Source organism: Xyrauchen texanus, chromosome 47 (genome assembly GCF_025860055.1).
Source record: "Xyrauchen texanus isolate HMW12.3.18 chromosome 47, RBS_HiC_50CHRs, whole genome shotgun sequence".
In the NCBI taxonomy this organism is placed as follows: domain Eukaryota; kingdom Metazoa; phylum Chordata; class Actinopteri; order Cypriniformes; family Catostomidae; genus Xyrauchen; species Xyrauchen texanus.
Genome location: NC_068322.1, coordinates 2,719,027 through 2,739,830, shown reverse-complemented (window position 1 = coordinate 2,739,830; position 20,804 = coordinate 2,719,027). Strand labels below are relative to the sequence as shown.

At 42.3% G+C, this 20,804-nt stretch overlaps 1 protein-coding gene across 1 annotated transcript; it reads left to right on the top strand.

Annotated features, from left to right (window-relative positions):
* The first annotated feature begins 423 nt into the window (after positions 1-423).
* Positions 424-13,806, top strand: LOC127639283 (prosaposin receptor GPR37-like). Its single transcript, XM_052121212.1, has 2 exons — positions 424-1,965; positions 12,759-13,806. The coding sequence occupies exons 1-2, from the start codon at positions 913-915 to the stop codon at positions 13,587-13,589; spliced, it is 1,884 nt and encodes a 627-aa protein (XP_051977172.1). The 5' UTR covers positions 424-912; the 3' UTR covers positions 13,590-13,806.
* The last annotated feature ends 6,998 nt before the right edge of the window (positions 13,807-20,804 follow it).

Below are 20,804 nucleotides of genomic sequence, written 5' to 3'. Positions count from 1 at the left end.
AGATGGTCCCTTTTCATACTATTGTATCTTGTGCTATGACAACAAAATTCGCCAATGTCTCTATTTATTTCCCTTGATAATCTATTGGATGATGCATTATCACCATCCTGTACATGCTAAAACTTTATCTTATATATGTTACAGTTAAAAATGTCAAAACAATGACTGTAAATGCGATATAAATGATAGTTTCTATGCATACAACATTCAGTTACTACATGCTATAATATAACTCGTATAACCTAGTGTTGCACTCAAGATTGATCGGATTATGTTTCTGTTGACATGCGTAATTACGCATGCTAATACATGTATTGCGCACGCATGGGCGGGGCGTGGTCGCCTCCAGCTGCGGTGGTCCAGGGGTCCTGATGTTGATGGATTCGGCTTGACAGAACAAGGTTATCCGCCTGGGGAGAGTCCGTCCATTTTCTTCAGCCGTTCTTCACTCACTCACTCACTCACTCCAAGGAGAAGCTGTCGGAGCGGAGGGCGCAGCAGCAGCTCCCTGCCCGCACACCCGCCGCGCCGCGCCTTAGAGCGCGTCCCCACACACGGAGAGAGGATCACGGCAGAAGCGCCGGAGGAGCTGCGATATCCAGGACGCTTCCAGGTTGCCGCGCCCCATTGAAAACGGGACGCGACCGACTCGTGCTGTTTGCTTGGATGCTATGCGCTTCATAAACAGAGACGCGTGTGTTGGTGAATTAATAGCGCTTGTTGAGGAAAACGCCTTACTGGCACTTTGCTGAGAAGAGGAAAGCAAAGCTCTAGTGAGGATTTCATTTGCATTGACCACAGGGGTGGTGCACTGGAGTGGATATAACTCGAGAAAATGATGTATTTTACGCAAAGTAAATGATCATTCGTGCATGAACTTTTCCTCTGACAATGTGAATCAAGGAAAATACGATGCATATTGGAGTGATTTTTCAGCACATTGGCTCATTGAAGATGCAGGTGCTGCTTTTAAGAACGATATTTCTCATCGCTGGGTGTCCACATGTTATGCTGCATGGAGAAAACCATTATGCACACACCAAAGCAACTAGCAACATTGCTCTAAGGAGTTCTCATGATCCAAAACTCAATCCTGTGAGACATCAAGCCACAGGTACACCTGCCTTTGACGGCAAGCACACTTCAGAGGACAACAGTAACCTGTCCTCGCATCTGTGGATTTTGGAAAGCAAAGGTAAACATGGATACAGACATCTCTTGTCAAACAGAACACATGGGGTCAGGGAGAATGGCATGAATCTGCACAAGCGCTTGCGGCGACATAAAAGGAAAAAGTTAAATGGTGAGGTGCCAGCTACCATGGGAACGGTAAGTGGATACAATAGCTCCAAACCGAATTCAATGAGCAAGAGAGGGGACCACGAGAGAAACCACAGACGCAAAAGAGGCACAAAGGAACACCACAAGAAAACATTTAAGAGCGTGAAAAGGGGCCCAAATAAAGGCGGTGGCCATTTGGTACCACCCGAAACTTATTATAGTGCCCTGACATCGTCTTTAACCCTTTGGGAACCAATGCCAAAGCCTTTGGCTCTCACCTCCACAGATTTTCCCTTTGATCTCACCAGACATACTGAATTTCAAACCAAACAGGTAGATGACCCTTGGGATGCAACGCCAATGACACCTCCATATGCAGAGGATGAGGAGAGTGCATTTTTCCCCAACCCTTTTTACCCCGTTACTAGCGAGACTTATGGGGCGTATGCAATCGCTATAGTTGCAGTCCTTATTTTCGTTGTTGGAATAACAGGAAACATTGCAATAATGTGCGTTGTGTGCCATAATTACTACATGAGGAGCATCTCAAATGCTCTTCTGGCCAACCTCGCCATTTGGGACTTGGCGCTGATACTGTCTTGCCTGCCTCTCGTGGTTTTTCACGAACTGACTAAGACCTGGCTGTTGGGCCACTTCACCTGTAAAGTTATACCGTATATTGAGGTAATGGATCCCATGTTAATTCATATCAGTTTTGTTTGTTTGTGTGCATATTATGCCTAATGACTGTTTTTCGTAGTGGTGTTTGCTAAGGCAAGCATCACTATTACTATTGCATATTCTCAAGGTTATGGATTTTAAATGACCTCTTACACCAAGTTACTAAACACAAAGTACTAAATACATCACGTAACTTCAAATTTGCTGCTTTTTGGGGAAACATGTTATACATTTTCTAAGCTATGACTGACTTAGGATTTGCAAGACAAAACTGGTGAAAAGTCCCATAGACTTACATTGAAAAATGGGCCATTAAACAACCACATTGTGGCCACCCCAAATATCATAACAACCACATAGCAATGATCTGGGTATCACCGAGAACATCCTAGCAACTGCTTAGCAATAATAAAAACATTTAAAACATCTTTATCACATAATCACATGGCAATGCCCTAAGAAACCACATAGTAACCACCTAGAACACCTTAGCAACCACATAGCAACACCCAAGAAAACACTTTAGCAACCACCTAGAACACCCTAGTGATATAATATAAGTGTTAAAAACCATTTAGAACAATTTAGTAACCACATAGCAACCACCTACTGTAGAACACCTTAGCTTCTGCATAGCAACACCCTGGAAACCACTAGAACACCCTGGTGACCACATAGCAATGACGTGGCAATCATCCAGAACACCTTAGCAACCATTTAATGATGCTAAAATGACTCAGAAAACCTTAGTAATAACATAGCAATGCCCTGGAAACCACCTAGAACACCTTAGCAACTGTAAAGTAATGCCTTGGAAACAACCTAGCAACCACCCGTGCACCTTAGTAAGTGTATAGCACCACCCTAAAAAACACTTTGCAACCACCCAGGACACCTTAGCTTCCGCACAGTAATGCCCTGGAAACTACTAGAACACCCTAGGAACCACATAGCAATGACGTGGCAATCATCCAGAACACCTTAGCAACCACATAGCGATGTTAAAACTACTCAGAACACCTTAGTAATCACATAGCAATGCCCTAGAAACCACTTAATAACCACCTAGAACTGCATAGCAATGCCTTGGAAACAACCTAGCAACCACCCATACACCTTAGTGTATAGCAAAGCCCTAAAAACCCCTTAGCAACCACCCAGAACACCTTAGCTTCCGCACAGCAATGCCCTGGAAACCTTAGCTACCAAATAGCAATGTTACAACTACACAGAGCATCTTCAGTAATCACATAGCAACGCCCTAGAAACCACCTAACAACCACCCGTGCACATTAGTGCATAGCAACAACCTGGAAGCCACTTACCAACCACCCTGGAAACCACATAGAACACCTTAGAAACTGCAAAGCAATGCCTTGGAAACCTCTTAGCAACCACTCGGAACACCTTAGCATCCACATAGCAATGCCCTGGAAACCACTAGAACACCCTAGTAACCACATAGCAATGACGTTGCAAGCATCCAGAACAGCTTAGCAACCACATTGCAATGTTAAAACTACTCAGAACACATTAGTAACCACATAGCAATGACGTTGCAATCATCCAGAACATCTTAGCAACTACATAGCAATGTTAAACCTACTCAGAACACATTAGTAACCACATAGCAATGCCCTGGAAACCACCTAGAACACCATAGCAACCACTTAGCATTGCCTTGGAAACCACCACATCTTGTTTAAATCTCTATGGAGTAATGCGGTTGAAAAATGCCCATCCCGGTTTGAAAACGCTCACTGATTGAAAAACGTCCATTTTAGTTCCACGGAGACCTATACATATGTTTGCATTTTTTGTCTTTTTAAACATGAGTTTGAATTACACTTGAAACTGGCTTTGTGAGTTATGATGCCTTATTTTGGAAAATGCCACAGTGTTCCTTTTATGCAAAAGAGCATCCAGCCTGCCCCGAGGACACCTGCACTGATAGTGTGTCCTGACCTCTGTCCCACTTCAGTCACAGAGTGTATGGCACAACCATGTTATTAGTTATTTCCAATGAAATCTGCGCGGCCATTATAATCTCCACACCACACCCAGTTTCAGATGAGCTCACTGTGCAGTAGACGCCACTCTTCTTTTTTATCTAATAATTATGGACACACAGAAGTGTCTTTTGTGTTTGGCTGGGGGGAAAAAACCTGTCAGAGTGAATCTTACAAAAAATATTTCTCCCCACAATTAAAAGAGAAATACAGAAGATGAAGAAGTTATATTTAATGATGATGGCAATTTCTCATTACCATAATGAACTGACATTTCTCATTATTCTCTGTAGTGGTTCTTACTAGATTCTCATTACTGTAATACTGTAATTTAAACAGGATGTGTATCATTTTGTCAGTTTGAAAATACTTCCTCCTATTGCCTATTTTTATGCTGGAAGTTAAGCCATAAATTCTCGTGATATGATCGTGAAGCGACCGTCTGTGTTCCGCAACTTCTAAAGTGCAAGTAAGGGCAGACGGTGGACTTTCTGGTGCCCTCCTAGGGTAAGATGGTGCCCCCTAGGGAGTTGGTGCCCCACGCAGACTGCGTAGTATGCATGTAGGGAGCGTCTGTACTGGCCGTATGTATGAGCATCCCGGTCTGTCCAACATGGCAACACTGGCTCAACCAATGGCATTAGTTTTGGGTGGGACCATCTATTTATCCAAGCAATGCAAGATGGGAAACCTGTTTGAAAACAGTCATTAGCTTTGTCAGAAATGGCGTATGGGGGATAAATGTGCTAAATTGTCACGAAAATAATGTTACAATGCAAAACATCTTAATGGTCATAAAACTGGCCTAATTTCTTCTGAGCAAAGTCTCTTTTTTTCTTTTCTTTTTCATGGTGAAACATGACCTGTACATGTTCGTATGAGGTTCACCTATCTGTTGTCCTCAGAGAGGTAGATTATGTGCAGGCGAGCAGGGCTCGGGTTGCCTTTGTGAATGTGAAGGGTGGGGTGAGGTGGGTTTTGGAGGCAGAGCAGTGTGAATGTGGCCTCCTGGTGGCACACAGTGTGCGTGCTGTGATTGTATGGGACAGGCGGAGCGAGCCAAGAGGCTCGGCTTGACAATGGTGGAGTTGAATGAAAGCAAGGCAGTGTGTGTGTGTGTGTGTGTGTGTGTGTGTGTGTGTGTGTGTGTGTGTGTGTGTGTGTCCCGGTTGCTGCTTGGAATGCTGATCGACAGTGACTTAATTCAAGCTAAGTGGTGAGTAAAGTCGGTCTTAAGGGCAAATGTGCGAAGGAGTATTCCACTGGGAGAAAACGCCTCCAGCTCCATTACTCACTGCCTGATATAACACATGCATGCATGTATGCTCGGCCCTGACTTGAGACTTTTGAGAGTGTAGAAAACATGATGTGTGCTGGAAAGAGAAGTTGGCTTCGAAAGTTGAATGGCTTGCAAACAGCAAATTTCATTTGGATTTGAAAGCTGAGTCTGCATATTAAAACCTGATCTCATGAAAATTAGGAGACCACTATGTGGTGCTAAAAACTAGTTAGAAGGTTGTTTTTAAGGTTAATGCTCTACTGGGTTTTAAATCAACAAAACCGACCATCCTCCCTACCATAAACCATACACTTGAACCTAACTGATAGGGTCATAAATAGCAAATGTGAGATGAAAAGCACAATTGCTGAAGCAACCGCACCATTTTGTGGTGCTTCTATGACACTTTCGGCTCACGTGCCGACTCATGTGCTCTTCAGAACTCGTTCCTTGGTCTGCATCACAAGTGCAATGCAAAGGGCAATTTGACCATGCTTGAACAAGCTTGTAAATATTGTGGGTTATGTAATGCAAGCATTAAAACGAAACGTCTTACGAGTCATGCACTAGTGCAAAAGCATTTTGAGATGTTGTAAAATAGCATTTTGTGAGGCGCTGGGCGCAAGTAAGTGTTTATGAATTGATAATCTGCCGTTTTACTCGTGATTTGTTGGAAAGGGAATAAATGTCATTGTTGTAGCACCTCTAGGCTACATGTGTACAGCGAGCCACATAAATGGTGTGAATTTTGGGAGGGATTATCTTTATGACCAATGTCAAATGGACCAATGATGTTAGCGGAAACCTGTCTGAAAACGTCATGGTTACTGTCATAACCTCTGTTCCCTGATGGAGGGAACGAGGCGTTGTGTCGATGTAGTGACACTAGAGGTCGCTCTTGAGAGCCCCGAACACCTCCCATTCTTTGAGAAAAGGCCAATGAGAATTGGCGAGTGCAATTTGCATGCCACTCCCCCGGACATACGGGTATAAAAGGAGCAGGAATGCCCACTCCATTCAGGTTTTGTGCTGAGGAGCCGAGACAAGGTCCCGGCCATTTCAGCGGCTAGTACAGTGTTCTGGCAAGAGGGACAGAACGTCTCGTTCCCTCCATCAGGGAACGGAGGTGACGACAGTAACCGTGACGTTCCCCTTCTGTCACTCACTCAACGTTGTGTCGATGTAGTGGCACTAGGGGTCCTTATAGAAAAATGCCACAACAGCTGAACCGTGTTACATGAACTGCTGATGCAGGTGCAAGCAAGCTGCTGCGTGTGTAGTTGCAGGAGCACGAGTCTGCACGTAACCTCCCCCAATGCCCCAAACGACATCATGTAGAAGCTCAAGTACAACCGCTCGGCTCTGAAGAAAAAAATCTGAATGGAGTTGGCATTCCAGCTCCTTTTATACCCGTATGTCCGGGGGAGTGGCATGCAAATTGCACTCGCCAATTCTCATTGGCCTTTTCTCAAAGAATGGGAGGTGTTCGGGGCTCTCAAGAGCGACCCCTAGTGTCACTACAAGGTCGAGGGAGTGGCAGAAGGGGAACGTTCATTCATTTTGCAGTTATTTTGTAGCAACAGAACTCTGACACTTCTCAACGTGGTAAGTCAAGCAAATCTAAGGGCGGCAAATCCGTACAGTAATTTAACTGGCAGGGTTTGACTTGTGTTTTGACTGGCCTTTAATTTTTAAAGATTACACCAGTCACAACACACACAGATTTGTAGGAATGCCTCAATATCTCCTGTCGTTTTCTCTGTGCACTTCCTGTCTGTTAGCAGGCATATTTTAGAGTCGTATTCAACATCTCTGTTTTGCTTTAGAGTGACAGACGCACCAATATAATTTCAATAATGTGATCAGCAGCTCTAAATAACGAATCGCCTCATCCTATATTACTATATTACTTGAATAAATTATTAATGGCTTGTCTATCATGTTTTTAATGCAGCTTGTTGACTCCCACTTAGTGGTCTGAATTTATGAGGACGTTTGTATCCGTTTAATTCTGCGCTCGTCATATATAACAATTTCACTGTAATAGCTTTTGTCTCTAGCTCGCTAATGCATCAGAGTATCTCATTTGTCAACATCTAAGAATTATTGCCCTGCCTGCAGGCACAAGCCCAAAAATGGCCTCAAGTCACCCCTGTCTGAAAGCGGCCGTTAAAACCAGATTAATAACCAACACCTCCATCGGAGAGGAGAGGCTCTTAATCAGAGAATTAATGAGGCGTTCGTAAAGACCTGTGCAGGCATCGTCACCTGCTGCTAGGAAACCGGTAAGCCATCAAATGCCACCAAAATGCCAGCGGGTGTCAGATCAGACGTGCTCGGCTGAGAGCGGTCAGTCATGGTCTGGACTGCTTGCAAGTAAAGCGTGAAGTGTGTGGAGACCAGAGAGACCTTAGATTCAATTACAGTGAAAGGAAGAGAGGACTTTTGGTTTAAACCACAGGATTACTGCATGTTAATCAAGTTGTCGTCATTCTCTGTACTGTACATTGTAATATTTTTCCAGAACAGTAAAAGCTCATTTGTGCCGTGTTCTCCTCCCTTCATCTTCCCAAACGCTCAAAGGTTTCTGCCTTAAACATACTGTTTTAATATTTGAGTTTTCATAAATTGACTACTTTCCTTTTGCCAAAATGTATTTTTAATTATTAATTTTGTTTTATATATAAAGATTGGAAACTATGGCTGGACGATATAGCTAAAAATTATTTTAAATCATTTTAGCCTTTTGAAGATATTTGATATACAGTTGTTATTTATGTATTTGCTCTGGAAGTGTGTAATTCTCTCTCTCTCTCTCTCTCTCTCTCTATATATATATATATATAATTTATTTTTTCATGGATTAAAAGAGTGTTTTTTTTCATTCAGACGAAATATAATTACAACCAAACAGCCATTGATTCCAAGTAGATGCAATGTGTTTAATATCAGACAGTGAAATTTAATCTCGGTTTAATTCAAAACACAGTAAAAATTTAGTTCACAGACAGACAGACAGACATATATATATATACATTTATGCATTTGGCAGACACTTTTATCCATAGATAAAAGAACAGACATAGATAGACAGACAGACAGACAGACAGACAGACAGACAGACAGACAGATAGATAGATAGATAGATAGATAGATAGATAGATAGATAGACAGATAGATAGAAGACAGACAGATAGATAGATAGATGGAAGACAGACAGATAGATAGATAGATAGATAGATAGATAGATAGATAGAAGACAGACAGACAGACAGATAGACGGATAGATGGACAGACAGACAGATAGATAGAAGACAGACAGACAGATAGATGGACAGACAGACAGATAGATAGAAGACAGACAGACAGACAGATAGACGAATAGATGGACAGACAGACAGATAGATAGAAGACAGACAGACAGATAGATGGACAGACAGTCAGATAGATGGACAGACAGACAGATAGATAGAAGACAGTGTGTGTGTGTCTGACCTCAGTGTGTTTCCCTACTGTCCACCACAGTGACCCTCAGTAATGTATATGTGTGTGTATATATGTATATATATATATATGTGTGTGTGTGTGTGTGTTAAAACACTGTGGTATCGAATGTTCACAGATATTGTAATCTGTTACACTGTTAATTTGTACAATGAATTTAATATGTACATTTCAATTTAAGTTATATACTTTATTATTTTGATGTCTTTATAATTATTCTATGTGTTCCAAGCTTTGGCAATATTGTAATATGTACAGTCATGCCAATAAAGCATTTTTGAATTTGAAATATAGAAGACAGACAGATAGATAGATAGACAGATAGATAGATAGATAGAAGACAGACAGACAGATAGAAGACGTAGTGGCTAAAGCACAGGGCTGTTAATCAGAATCAGAAGGTCACAGGTTCGAACCCCATGGCCACCACCATTGTGTCCTTGAGCAAGGCACTTAACTCCAAGTTGCTCCAGGGGGATTGTCCCTGTAATAAGTGCACTGTAAGTCCCTTTGGATAAAAGCATCTGCCAAATGCATAAATGTAAATGTAAGACAGACAGACAGATAGATAGACAGATAGACAGACAGATAGATAGATAGAAGACAGACAGATAGATAGATAGATAGACAGACAGACAGACAGACAGATAGATAGACAGACAGACAGACAGATAGATAGACAGATAGATAGATAGATAGAAGACAGACAGATAGACAGACAGACAGACAGACAGACAGATAGATAGAAGACAGAGACAGATAGAAGACAGATAGATAGATAGATAGATAGATAGATAGATAGATAGATAGATAGATAGATAGATAGATAGATAGAAGACAGACAGACAGACAGACAGATAGATAGATAGATAGATAGATAGATAGATAAATAGATAGACAGACAGACAGAGACAGACAGACAGACAGATAGATAGATAGAAGACAGACAGACAGACAGATAGATAGATAGAAGACAGAGACAGATAGAAGACAGATAGATAGATAGATAGATAGATAGATAGATAGATAGATAGATAGATAGATAGAAGACAGACAGACAGACAGACAGATAGATAGATAGATAGATAGATAGATAAATAGATAGACAGACAGACAGAGACAGACAGACAGACAGATAGATAGATAGAAGACAGACAGACAGACAGATAGATAGAAGACAGACAGACAGATAGATAGATAGATAGAAGACAGACAGACAGACAGACAGACAGACAGACAGATAGATAGAAGACAGACAGACAGACAGACAGATAGATAGAAGACAGACAGACAGACAGACAGATAGATAGATAGATAGATAGATAGATAGATAGAAGACAGACAGATAGAAGACAGACAGACAGATAGACAGACAGACATGTATAATGTATAGACACGGCAAGAAAAATATCTTGGTATTTTTTGGTAAAATATACCTAAACATCCTAACAAAGAATTAAACCTTACGAAGCAAAATGACATAAGAAATGAGGTCTTGGTATTTTAGAGAAATCTAACCAAATTTGGTGGGGTTTATGTTTAAATCTATTTCTTGCCCCTTTGGCAAATATTTTTTTCTTTATATAGGAATAAAAAAACATTTTTAGATTTGTCTTGTTTTCTGTAAACACTTTATGTTTTAAGAATGTACCAATATTTTTATTTTTACTAAACATTTTTATACATGAAAAATTCCACATGAAAACCTCTGTGAACATTTAAGTGATAGCACGAACGTATCGCTGAATAAAAGTAAGACTTACCTACTTTAATGTCATTTTTGCTATTGCTATTTCTTGCAATATGCGAGAAAATAAACAACTGCAAAACTAGCCTCATAACAGGACATTAAAATGGGATCTTCACATTGTGGCTTAATTTTATATTTCTTGCAAAATCATCACAAATATATGGTGAATATGTCACCCGGCCCTCCTGGAAACCCAGTCTGCAATCAGGAAGCTCTCTGACCTGCTGTTAAGATTGTACCCATCCTACGAACCCTGGCAGAAAACTGTTATGCGTATTTTCCAAAGGGCATCTGATAGGAAAAATGAATGCATTTCACACCTTTGGAAGTAATGTTATGCCATTAAAGCATCTTAATGGACACAATGGTCCATAATGAATTCTGAACAGCCTGCTTTTTGTTTAGATGTTGAAGCATCAAACAGATTTGTGTTTTGATATGAAGGATGTGGGCTAGTTTTCGTTTGGCGCAGACCCGCTTCAGCAGCCCCTTCGTCATTCCCCTAATTGTCTCCTCCTTGATGCTGATGTGCCTGATTGCTCAGTAATTATGCTAATAAAGACAAACAGTTGCCTTTTTCATTTGGGTTTGTATCATCCGCTGGGACGCAGCTGCTAAAACATCTCTCCCGTCGTCGTCGTCTTTTCATTGATGTTGTTCCTTTTGTCTTGCCTCTGTAAATACTCTTTTATAGCAGCCAGTTTATTGTGGCAATAGTCATGGCAAATGTCCCATTTCTCGACAGGAAGTGTATGTTTAGAGCGTTTGAGAGCTCTGCTCAGTGTAGAATTAATTGCTGCCATGCAGGAGGTTGACTTCTGTCACAATAACTCAGCAGATAAAAGCTTTAAACGTGAGAGACATTTCACTCACGTTCTGCAAACCTGCCAGTAAGTGGTGAATAAATTACACGGAGAGCGTTTCCATCTGTAGATCTTGGTTCATCTAGATGCCAAACATCAAAACATCTTCCTTCTTTAACTATTTGTTTCTTACGGGAGTAACACTAGACACTTACTGATGTATAGCTGTTATTTCAAAGCAATTCCCAAAGGTTTAAAATTCACTTTTCGCCACACTTAGCATTGGCGGCTGAATTGAGAAAAGTTAGCAGCTATAAATAATTATTCCCGGATAAGGACTGTGTTTTGTATGGAGCCCCTCAGAGGACTGATTCCAATGCGACACATTTTTGGTGCGAAAAATATAAATATTTAAGTACTTTTTTAACTCTAATTCATGCTTCCGGTTGGCAGTGGTACGCACGTGCGTCACAGCCAGAAGGGCACCGCTGTTTACAAGTGAGATGGAGGAACGCTGCACAGTATCTTGGTTGATTTTGGTTTAGATCTGTTATTATCTGTTTCTTTGCTCACTATGGTGCGTTTGTGTGCTCATCCTGGATGTCTCAACCGAGTGGAGAAGGAGAGATTACCTCGGTATCCATAGCAACGCAAATACGTCCCACAAGAGACCGCTTGGACTCCACCTTCTACAGAAGCGTTGGATTATAGTTAAAAAAGTACTTAAATAATGATCTTTTTCGCACCAAAAGCAATCGTGCCACTTTATTAGACATTCATTTAACACAATAGGGGTCTCTCTTGAGTGCCGAATATACCTCTGATCTATGAAAAAAGGCCAATGAGATGTTGGCGGACAGAATTTGCATGTCCCGCCCCCGGACATACGGGTATAAAGGTGGGGAAATGCATCTGTTTCATTCAGAAATTTTCTACGGAGCCGATGGTCGTGTATGCAGTGAGCGAGTCACAGACCTGTTCCTGTTCCTCAGCGCATGGCATGATTTAAATTGGACCCCTAGTGTTGCTTCTTCGACACAACGTCGAAGTGAGCGACAGACGGGGAACGTCTAGGTTACGGATGTAACCTCCGTTCCCTGATGGAGGGAACGAGACATCGTGTCCTCCCGGCCAGGTCACTGAGCCGAGCCACTATTGTGGCCGGACCATTTCCAGCTCCTCAGAAAAATCCTGAATGAAACCGACGTATTTCCCCGCCTTTATACCCGTATGTACCCGTGGGACATTTTGACATCAATCATGTATTATGTTGTAGTTCTTAATAACACTACCGACCACTGGCACTGGTTTGTTTTATTTACTCTATTTTTTATTATATTTAACCCTTGCCCTGTGTTAGTTTTGGACCCTTGTGGAGAAAGTATTTTAGCATCATAAACAATACACACTGCACCTTAAAAACCCAATTGTTTTTGTGTTTTTATCTCCAGGTGGCCTCCCTAGGTGTCACCACATTCACCCTGTGCGCACTCTGCATCGACCGTTACCGTGCTGCCACCAACGTGCAGATGTACTATGAGATGATTGAGAACTGCACGTCCACCGCTGCCAAGTTGGCGGTCATTTGGATCGGTGCCTTACTTCTCGCTCTGCCCGAGCTCCTGATCCGCCAGCTGGTGTCGGAAAATGGCGAAGGCACAGTAGACGACCCTGCATCGGAACGCTGCCTGATTCGCATCTCAACTTCCCTTCCCGACACGCTTTATGTGCTGGGCCTGACCTACGAGGGCGCTCGTCTGTGGTGGTGCTTCGGTTGCTACTTCTGCCTGCCAACGCTTTTCACCATCGGCAGCTCGGTCGCAACAGCCCACCGAATACGTCGTGCTGAGCGGGACTGCGCTAGAGGCAACAAAAAGCAAATCCGATTGGAAAGCCAAATGAACTGCACCGTAGTGGCACTCGCGATCGTCTACGGTGCATGCGTGGTTCCTGAGAACGTGTGCAACATGGTTTCCGCATACATGGCGGCAGGAGTTCCGCAGAGCACTATGGCGTTGTTGCACCTTCTCAGCCAACTGCTGCTTTTCCTGCGGGCGGCCGTTACGCCAGTGCTGCTGCTCTGCCTCTGCAGGCCGTTCGGTCGTGCCTTCCTGGAATGCTGCTGCTGCTGTTGTGTGGACATGTGCGGAATTGCAGCCCACTCTTCGGCCACAGCGAGCGACGACAACGAGCACGAGTGCACCACCGAACTTGAGCTGTCGCCATTTAGCACTATACGGCGAGAAATGTCAAACTACACCGCGACTGGATCGCACTGCTGAGTTTGCACTATTTGTATGCTTGTTTGCGTGCATTTTAGTGCCAACATTGTCACACCTTGTTCTGTGAAAGCAGTCTTGCCTGTGTAAATACTTGTACCACAACTGATATGTTGCTCTTTTGTAGAAAATAATGTAGACTGAAAATTATTAAATAACTTTTTTGCACAATAGTCTTTAATATATATACAGTGTGTGTATATATATATATATATATATATATATATATATATATATATATATATATATACACTGAGATAGTGACTGCTTTTAATTTTAATGTTTTTTTGCACTGCCAACCACTTTAGCTTTTTCGCGACTCTGTTTCCACAATTACACTGTGTCTACACTTGAAGCATCTGCACATCATCTCCGAAAGTTCACTAACCACAGACCGATCAGCTTGATACTATACTTTAGCCACAGTGAGATATAAAGTTTGTCAAGATAATCTTTGATGTTAGCTTGAAATAAAAAACCCTGCCCTGACAGATTAAAATAGTTTTAAAAGCTTGAAGTTTAAAGGTTTTAGCCCAACAGTCAGAGAGTAAAAATGAAGGAAGGATGGATCAATCTGACCATGTTCAATCTGAGCATGTGCGAGTTTGTTTACATTTGAATATTTTCACAGTTACAATTTGAATAGTCTTGGCCCATTTCAAAATTCCGTCAATGGATTTTTCAGAGATTTGATTATTTGATGTGCAAAAACGGTAATTCCGATTTCAGTAGTTCACAAATTAATGTAATCCTGTTTAGAAGATAATCTAAATGTTTGTGGCTCACTGTCCTGGGCGAAGGGCTCAAGGCTCAAGGCTTGACTCGAAGCTAGAAGCTAGGGAGGTGGAGGGATGCCAGAAGACTCGATGCTATGTAGAGGTAAGCGGTTGTTTATATATGCTTACTCTAGCAATGTGATTGTTCAGATTAAATGACTGCTTAGATGATAGTGGAAACATTTGTGGCTTGCTGTCCTGGTCAAAGGGCTTGAGGCTCAAGGGTTGACCCGAGCACGAATTTCCCCCAAAAGATGCCATAATGCAGGACATTGCTGTTCTCTATGGTGTCTTGTATTTGAGATGAGACAAAGTATTTAATGTTACCTCTTGAACCCCCCCAAAAAGGAGCATGGAGCGATGAGCAATGAGTTTGGGGAAGGGTGTGGGGGAGGTGCTTGCTGAGCCCTGTGAGTGGTGGGCAGAGGTGCCAAAATATGATCGAACGAGCAGGGGATGCTAGTGGAGGGAGGATCACACTTGGGTCTGCACACGGGATAGGAAATTGGGAGGTATAGAATAGGAAGTGGTGAAGAATTGAAATTTGGCGAAAGCCATAAAGAGATAGTGGCAGTTGCAGCCACATACAAATGAGCTCTGCGAGATTTCCTGGATGGAGGCGAGAATTCTAGCTACCCGGACCAAACCTTAATTCTCCCTCCAGTCTTGGTGAGTTCGATGGATGGGCCCGTGCGGTGATTGGCGAAACCTGAGGGACCTTCTCTGCTTGAGAAGTCTAGCCCAACCTGCGATCGAACGGGGGCTCTCGCTGTATTCAACCGGGAGAGTCCTCTGAGCTTTGAACGGGAGGGCCCACGATACAAATAAACATGAAACAGCTCACTCAGTGTTTGGGGTGTGGAGAAGAAGTCTGGGAGGGTGATTTCTAGGAATTTAATTTCTTAATGGGGAGGAACTAGGGTTGGTGTCAGATTTGCTTCTAGGGCCAAGGCTCTGTATCTCTGAAGGAAAATGATAAAGAGTCAGCAAAATTGTTTTTGAGCCTGGAATGTGTTCTGCTTTAATTATGATTTGCTGAGGAGGGATTTGAGACTAAGTTTGCTTGCGGAGGCAGCCTTGCACAGGGAATGAATCCAGAGTAGGAGAGATTAAATGGTAGAAGGGAGGGGGATGATGTAAAGAGGGAAATGGGTCTGGAGTGGGGTTCACCAGCGGAGGTGGTGGCCCATGGATAGGAAGGGGTAGAGGGATGGATGTTAGCAGATAGAATAGGTTGTGTGGGAAAAAACAAAGGCATCTGAAACCTATGTGAGGCAATGTCAGGATATGTGCTTGCATGGCATTTGTGATATGAACGGGCTGAATTTTCAGGATCGGGATCGCACAGCATTCAATGGGAGAGCATACAATTTGTGTGAGAAGGTTTATACTGAATTTTACTGAGTTCGCTCGAAGCTACAAGTGGCTGGATCCACAGGCGGGCCCACATGGTGTACAATGGTAGGATTAACGGGATGAATCCTCGAGCACAGCGTTTATCAGGAAGAGCCCATGTTTTTATGTGAAAGTTTACACTGCAAATAAGCAAAACTCAATCTGCGATACAAATGGGCTGGGCTGGCATTTGACGTGAGGGCATATGGTAGGCTATGCTCGAATGAAATTGATTAGTACGAAGATGTAGGCTTATGGTTGTGGAAGGGTGGAGGGCGGGGCCGGGTCGTGATCCTACACACCCGGTCCCATATTAGGCTAATCCCGTATTAGGCCCAATCATATCGTCAAGCCGGTTCTCGCCTCCTCCTTTCCATTGATACCTTTACACTGGGCTTGTCAATATAAATAATATTTTAATGAGAAACTTAAAACAAGGACACAAACACACGACAGACATGTCCGTAAACTATCTCTCTCTCCCGCACGATCCTCTGCAGTCGACCTTTATCCCTCTCTGGAGGCTTGATTAGCCTAATATGGGACCGGGTGTCACGACCCGGCCCCGCCCTCCACCCTGTCACAATGGTGTTCTGTTTAGAGAAGACCTGAAACAGCCAGATTGTTGTCAGTTGTTAGGTGGGTGATGGTTCGTTTTGTATACACTGAGAGTGGCATTATATGGGTTACAGAGCAATGGAGGCTGAGAGGCATGGTCTGAAAGACATGCTGCGGTTGTGGCATGTGACCAGTAGCTACACTTGGAAAGCGCATGCGCTGTTTGCAGTGTAGTGGGGGTTTGTTGCATGGCCGGAAAATGGCACAGTTGTGACGCTTGGACAGCGTGTTACACTGTATACAGTATAGTTTAGGTTTGGTCGCATGGCCCGAAAGATGCCGCAGTTGCGCCACCTGGGCAGCACATTTGTGCCGCTTAGGGATATGTTGAGCAAATAGAAAACATGGTAACTTGGAAAACGTAGCATCTGCGGACTCCTGGACGTAATTGTTTGCAAGGTTAAATGTCAGGAACATGTTAAACGATGTCTGGAATCATGCTTGTGTGTGCATACGAATGACATCATTGCATACGAATAACACCTGAAACTGAGTGTCCAGATGAATGCCGTGGTCTGTTGTTTATAAACGTACGTTTTGTAGATTTGTTTTCCAATGTAATGCGAGTCATTTCATGTATAAAATGGCATGAGGTTAGATTGCGGAATGATTATGAATTGGCCGAATTCGCTCGTGTCTGCTCTTATAGGGGCTGCGTAAAACTGCGGTGTGCTGTGGAATGGTCAGAATGAGTGCTGTGCGACAGCGGGCTCCTGCTAAAATGTCTGCATTGGTTTGAAAGAAGTTGTAATTAGTGTATCAGTCGATTGAAAGTAATTCGCTGTGCATGATTGCCAACGAGTTCCGAATGGGATGTATCACACTTTGGGTGGCATTTCTGAAGGGAGAAAAATCATGATATTCATGTTAGAAGTTGACGAACAGAACTGCTGAATGGATCACGCCCTAAACGAGCTAAGTGGCGAGGTAATGAGGCTGACAGGAATCAGCTGTGCGGGAGAACCAGATTGAAACGCTGGGGAGCATTGGAATGATGATTGTTCATCTTTTGTTTTCCTTGTGTTCAGATGAAGCTGTAATAGAACTCGAGTGGCATGAAGTGACATTCCGGGTGGAAAGTTTAGATAAGATAATATATGAGCAGTCGTAGAGAGCTGTTTCACATGTATTCGGAGCCAAAGCAACCAGTTTGCAGAAGCAATCTCATGCTATAAACTGCTTCGACGGATGGAGCATAGAAAGAACGACAGAGTAAAAATATAACACTTAACGCGGTAGCAGCCAATACTGTAAAAACAAATGAGCTGCTGTGGCCGCCTCTGTTGAATAACGAGATTGTTTGGATGGAAGGGCAGTTCTGATGAAGGCGAATGCTTTGCAGCGAAGTTGCATCCGATGATCTGAGTCACTGCAAGGGTCTTTTCGTGGGCAATGGGCGGGGCCGAATGCCGGAAGACTCGACGCCATGTAGAGGTAAGCGGCTGTTTATGTATGCTTACTCTACAATGTGATTGGTCGGATTAAATGAACTTGCTCCTCCCAAACCTTGTTTATAAAACTCTATATGTTGGAAAAGTCATAGCAACACGAGTCAGAACAGTCATGGCAATTAAATGGCAGATCTGTGCCAAGTTTGGTGGATATAGCTTGAATTTATCCTTTTGGTCTTGGTTTAGATATTTGAACCATGTTTGTAGTAGAACAGCATGTTGATTTTGTCAAGCCAACATACTTAAAATTAAACATTTTTTTTAAAAAAAACGTAATTTTCACTAAAAATAACATGGGTTATTTTAGAGTAGCAAAATACTTTTACGCAATGTTAGCATTTCTACAACTGCATATATGTATGTTAGACACCAAGGATTCAAATAAAGTAACCTGACATGTAAGATTAGTTAATTTATTTAACATTTAAATAAAAACGCAGAGACCAAAACTTCACTTGCTTGCGTCAAATGTTATTTAAATTGTCTACATGACAAATCTTTATCAAAAAAATGTATGCATAATTAAAAAAAAAAAACATTTAATTTCAGATGGACAGAGAATAAAGTGGCCAGAGTAGCTGTGCTGAAAATCAAAATGGGGCATCCATCAATTTCCAATGTCAATGGACGACTCCTTTGATTATAAAGGGATTGATGACGTTTTGACACGTTCAGTGTAGACACAGTGTTACTGCCGCACGGTGTGTTTCTGCATTTATTGAAAGTAACACTTCTCTAATGTTTCTCTATGGCTGTGTGTTGCGTGCCGTGACCTTTGTCTATATGAAGGTGATTCTTGTGAATCGTTATTGAAGTCTGTAGAGCAGATGTGTGGGTAACTCACCCGCTTTGATCTGTATGTGTCTTAAACCTGTGAACGCCCACACTACACTATGCTCGTTCCTGTTAACGGTTTCTAAATGTTTTTATATAACCAAAAGAAAATGTCTCTTTAATAAACTGGCAAGGTTTGCCAGAAGAATGGCAAACTGATATATTAAAATGCAAACATGGCTGCCTTTGTTTTATTTGCACAACCGAGAGTGTGAACTAATTCTAATAACTGGCTTGTTTGTGAAGGTTTCTTGCAACAGAACAATGTTTTTTAATGACCTTTCAGAATACAAACAGTTTGCTTGACTAAAGCCTCTAACAACTGTCTTAAATGTTGTTTTATGCAGCCACAGCGCTTATTTTATTGCATTATTCAAGGGCAGCGACACAGATCCGTCCCTGCATGTGTCAGAGGAAGTGTTTATCCACATAAAAGCATTAGCTGTCAGGCTGCACATTGAACAGGCTCGGATGAGTGTCGCTATACATCCTATTTAGAGCATGGCGGACTCCTTCCCCCAGCCTGGTGGAGGTGGTCTTTTATATTTCAAATACGTCTGCAATTTTTGGAAAACTTTGTAGGATGATATTGACAGGCAGGCAGGGACATTTCTCTTTGAGCGATCTCCATATAAAACGTTTCACCGGTAATGTCACGCTTTGCTTCGCTGGAATGTATTTAGACTCTGAAAAACAAAAAAAATGCACATACTCTCGTTCCATCTCAATCGTGCATGTGGACAAATTATTTTGGAAAGCTTTGAATGTTTTCCGGTTCGTGCCCAATTTTTTATATTGATTTTGACACCTGAACATGCTTTGAACAAAGAAAATTAAGCCTATTTTTAGGACCATTAAAACATTTTCATTGTGCCATTATTTTCATGACAAGTAAGCATATTTCACCACCAGTTCTCATTATCGTAACTCATCCAGATATTTGACCCTTTCTGTAATTCCCATTATTCTTCAATGCAGTTCTCATTACTGTGTTACAGTGAAAATAACATAATACTTCCATTTGAATCAGCATTAATTAAAGCTACAATGTATCATTTCTGTGCCTCTAACGTCACCAAACAGAATTACAAAAATATTAATTGTTTCCAAACAGGTTTCCCAAACACTCCCCTTGTTTGCCATTGGTCTGTCGAACAGATAGTCCCGTCCTAATCTCACACCATTGGCTGAACCATAGTTGCCATGTCAGACTCACTTATTGAGACATGTTGACATGCTTGTGTTGTGGTGTTGTGGTGGTGGCGTAGTGGGCTAAAGCACATAACTGGTAATCAGAAGGTTGCTGGTTCGATCCCCACAGCCACCACCATTGTGTCCTTGAGTAAGGCACTTAACTCCAGGTTGCTCCGGGGGGGATTGTCCCTGTAATAAGTGCACTGTAAGTCGCTTTGGATAAAAGCGTCTGCCAAATGCATAAATGTAAACATGCTTCATGAGATTAATAATTTAGGTGGGCTTTGTTCTTTGTCAGATTCTTGTCTTCTTTGTGTTCTCGTTAGATCAGTTGGTACTATATTGTCTCGGCCTATCCATGGTTGGTGATTGATCTGCCATATTTCAGTGTTAGTGGTCCCGGAACAGCGTGACGTCTATCATTACAGTGGCTCAGTCTAACCCCAGCACCCACTGCTTATAGTATAACCCCATTACTGCTGGAAGCCAGGTCTCCTTTCAGATTCATCCGATAATACAAGCAACAGTAAAGCAAGTTATAAGCAAGGTCTACAGCTGGTAAAATAATCCTATTTTCTTCCAGGGCTCCTTGTAGCTGTATTCCAGGCCAATACAAAGAGGAACAGATGCTTTTTGTCTGTTTAATGAGGTTAGTTTTGAGAAAAATCCAAGAATAAGTGACTTGCCCACAGACCTTGTTACAGTAGGTTGGTGAGGAGTCTGCAGCCTTCTGTCAGAGCCAGTGAGTCTTCATGGTAATGTGTTCAGTCCATCGAGCGTGGAGGTGAGACGGGGCTGTGTGCACCACGTACTTATTCAGCTGGAAACAGAGCTATTTTCTTCCCATCACTATCAAGACCGGATGTGCTGAATCACAAACCTTGTACTTTTGATGAGTTCAGAAATTTAGTATTTTCTTCTAAATTCAGTTCAGAGTTTTTGCTGAGGAC

Bases quoted from the DNA above. Each gene is read 5' to 3' on its own strand.
- LOC127639283 (XM_052121212.1), top strand. From the start codon at position 913: ATGCATATTGGAGTGATTTTTCAGCACATTGGCTCATTGAAGATGCAG. The intron at 1,966-12,758 runs GTAATGGATCCC...TTTTATCTCCAG, and splicing joins AAGTTATACCGTATATTGAG to GTGGCCTCCCTAGGTGTCAC.